Below are 3149 nucleotides of genomic sequence, written 5' to 3' on the forward strand. Positions count from 1 at the left end.
TAATTTAATTTAATAAGTCATCTTAATGAATTACAGAAGTCAAATTTGCCTCTTGGGGAATGTTTTATATAAAGCCCAGGTTTCTCTGATATCCACTTAAATTAGTTCATTTTGAACACTGGTAATGTCATAATGACAGCAATATAAAATAAAACATAGGTGATCAATAAACGGTAATGGTATTTCACTGACATCTGAGTGTATTCTGAATAACCTATTTTTAAAAATATATAGCAAGCAATTCAAGCCCCAGGTTTCCTAAAACGAGTATCCTTGTGTTTAAAACTTATATTGTCGTCTCTAAAGTTCTGTAATTCAACATGTGGGGTGCCTATGAAAAAAGAAGTTAAGCTACTCAAACAAGGTCTAACATCTTGTAAAACATAGTAAGATCATGATATAGGCAATGGCAAAAAATTCTAAAAATGTGATACCTCAAATTTAGGTTCTGACTTCCCAACGATGTAAAATTAAAAACTCAGAAAGTAGTCAAGAATAACATTCTTTTCCACAGAGATCACACACACCCCAAACCTGCAAATCTTTACCCCACACTGTTCCTTACACTCAGAGCCAAAAATAATGAAGATCCCTGACGAATCCAACAAAGAGAAACAGCCATCTGTAAATAAACCCCCAAATCTGGGCCCCAGGATCCCTGGGTCGTCTCTGCAGCACACTCCACCCCCTCCCGCCAAGTGGCCTGGATGAGTCACTTGGCCTTTCTGAGACTGGTTTTCCTCTAGGTGAAACACTGACAACGTACGACCGGGACCGGACCGAGGACCTAGAGTTAACAGGAGAAAGCCAGAGACACACAGTCGCTGCACGGAGCAGAAGCGCTCGCCCAACTTTGGCGACCGTCCCTTGGTCCCAGTGACTGACTCCGGACTTGGGATCTTAACAGTGTCCCAGGCCACTCCAATTTGGGGAACGTCCTGCTCCAAGTACTGGTCACGTGAAGCCGGCAGGACCCGCCCCCAGAGCCAAAAGCTAGGAGGAATGCAAACTCGGATTTTCCCTCTGAAAAGTGCAACAATCAACTCGAGTCTAAATAAGCCTGAGGACCGGACCAGCCTCCACTTCACCTGCCGGCCCAACCCACCGCCGCTCCCTTACCCGGCTCTCCGTATGGAATGGTCTCAGCCCAGGCGCCCGGCTCCTCTTCCTGAATGTCCAGGACCCTGTCAATGGATTTCTGGGCCTGAGACAGGGCCTGCTTAGCAAAGCTGGAGAGCTGGGATGCATTGAACCAGCTCATCCTCCCTCCTCAGCCGGCAGTGGTGGCAGTAGCTCCAGGTGGGAAGGCCGAGGGCCAGGCCGACCGGCGAAGGCCCAGGGGAGGGTGCGAGGAACAACTTCGCCCACTTCTCCACTCGGTGGGATCTGTCAGGGGGTGCCCATGACCTCAGGTCTCCCCTGAGCCGGGGATATTACCCTCAGTGCTTCCCACAGCCCAGACGACAGGGCCGACTGCGCATGCGCCAGTCACTTCCACGTACACAACCACCAGACGGCCGAGTCCGGAGTTCCGTCATTGGAGACCAAACAGGAGGAACATTAACGTCACATCCGGTAGCCCAGGGTTGCCACTAGTTACTGAGGAACACCTGACTGTTTCCACTGACAGTAATTCCAGCCTTTGGGCAGGAATTCTCAGCAGAGAGACGCCTATGCCTCTGGAATCAGCGACTTTTCATGAAGACTCCTTCCTACCAAATAACCCGCCGTATTAAGAGCTAGTGCCTTGCCAGCAGTAATTGCAAACAAAAGAAAGTTTGGGAAGTGTACTCGTCTTAGCGATTTGTCTCAATTAATTACTTCCGTGTTAACTTGACCTTAAAGAGAAACCCTGGTTTTGGATTTTTACCTAAAAACACTGGATATTGCCTAAAAACCTGCCCCACCTCACCTGGTGGAAGTATAAAGCCATTTTCCACAATGAGTTACAGGCTAGAATAAGGGTACAAAGGGCACCTCCCCCTCACAATACAGGTCCACTCTCCGCCGGTCAAAACAAACCTGGGAAGTACTAAGCCTATTACTCTATTAATATGTACTATGCATATTATTTAAAATACAATTGTTTTCTGCATGCACTCTTCAAACACTTAACTATATGAAGAAATCTAACTAGTGGCCTTCCTAATCTAATCAGTGGCTATGTTTAGTTTGGCACCTATAAAGGTAAAATCCTACCAATATTTAAAAGCCAACTTTCATATAAAAATCCAAATTTCCCATTGATTTCGAAAAATAAGAATACCAACATGGAAGACTCAGCTGGCATGGTTGCCTCTTTTGACAATATCTTTTACTCCACTTGACCACAGACATCACTAATATTACATTCTCTTATTACACACTCCCTTCCTGTGATTATTTATCTTAACTGCCCACCCTTTCCCTATAATTGAGGATTTTACCCCACTGTAAGGAACCAAGCAAGCCATAAGGAACTATTTTTCTTTAAAAATCCCTCTTCCAGGACTTCTAATTGTATGGTTTTATAATAAATGAGTTAACTTTCTACAACTATTTATTCAATTTTCAGATGGAAATACTGTCACATTCGCACAAGTCTACTTTGAGAATTATTATTGTACCTGTATAAAATGCTAAATGTTAGTTCCTTTACTTTCAAAAATTTATACTGAATCTATAATTTTTTAAGTAGAGAAATTTAACACATGATTTTATAATGAAACAAATTATTTGTCAACATGGAACTAGAAAGAATTAATGAAAACTTAACCCAGTGATATGTAATTACAAAGCCTCTGAAAAGAAAATTGCCATCTAAGTCAAAGAGAGAGGACATATACTACATATTCCCACACTGAGATACTTAAATTCATTTTTCAGTACTTATGCTTGATTTTCTTTTAAGACTTAGTTTTGTGTTTTTTTGCAGGATTTGGGAGGAGGCATTTTTTTAAGAAATCAATATAAAAATATAGTTATTCCTTTTTTATTATAGTATTATGTTTAAGCAAATTAAATTAAAACAATAGATATTTACTGTGGCAAAAGGATTAATTCAGGGGCCATAAAAATTTTGTATTAGTCATTTTGCTACACATTTAAAAATTATTCTACACTACAGAACTATTTACTATCCTTAATACGTTTTAAAAAGTTTCAGTGAG

At 41.6% G+C, this 3149-nt stretch overlaps 1 protein-coding gene across 1 annotated transcript in view; it reads right to left on the reverse strand.

Moving 5' to 3' along the window:
* The window catches only part of TMF1 (TATA element modulatory factor 1), a 42480-nt gene extending 40950 nt beyond the window's left edge, over positions 1–1530 (reverse strand). Inside the window, exon 1 of the mRNA XM_045832406.1 lies at positions 1120–1530. Coding sequence (XP_045688362.1) covers positions 1120–1261 — 142 coding nt within the window. The 5' untranslated portion in view covers positions 1262–1530. The remainder of the gene's footprint in view (positions 1–1119) is intronic.
* Positions 1531–3149: the final 1619 nt, after the last annotated feature.

Source organism: Phyllostomus hastatus, unplaced genomic scaffold (assembly GCF_019186645.2).
Source record: "Phyllostomus hastatus isolate PE091 unplaced genomic scaffold, TTU_PhHast_1.1 phas_contig_16, whole genome shotgun sequence".
Taxonomy (NCBI): Eukaryota; Metazoa; Chordata; class Mammalia; order Chiroptera; family Phyllostomidae; genus Phyllostomus; species Phyllostomus hastatus.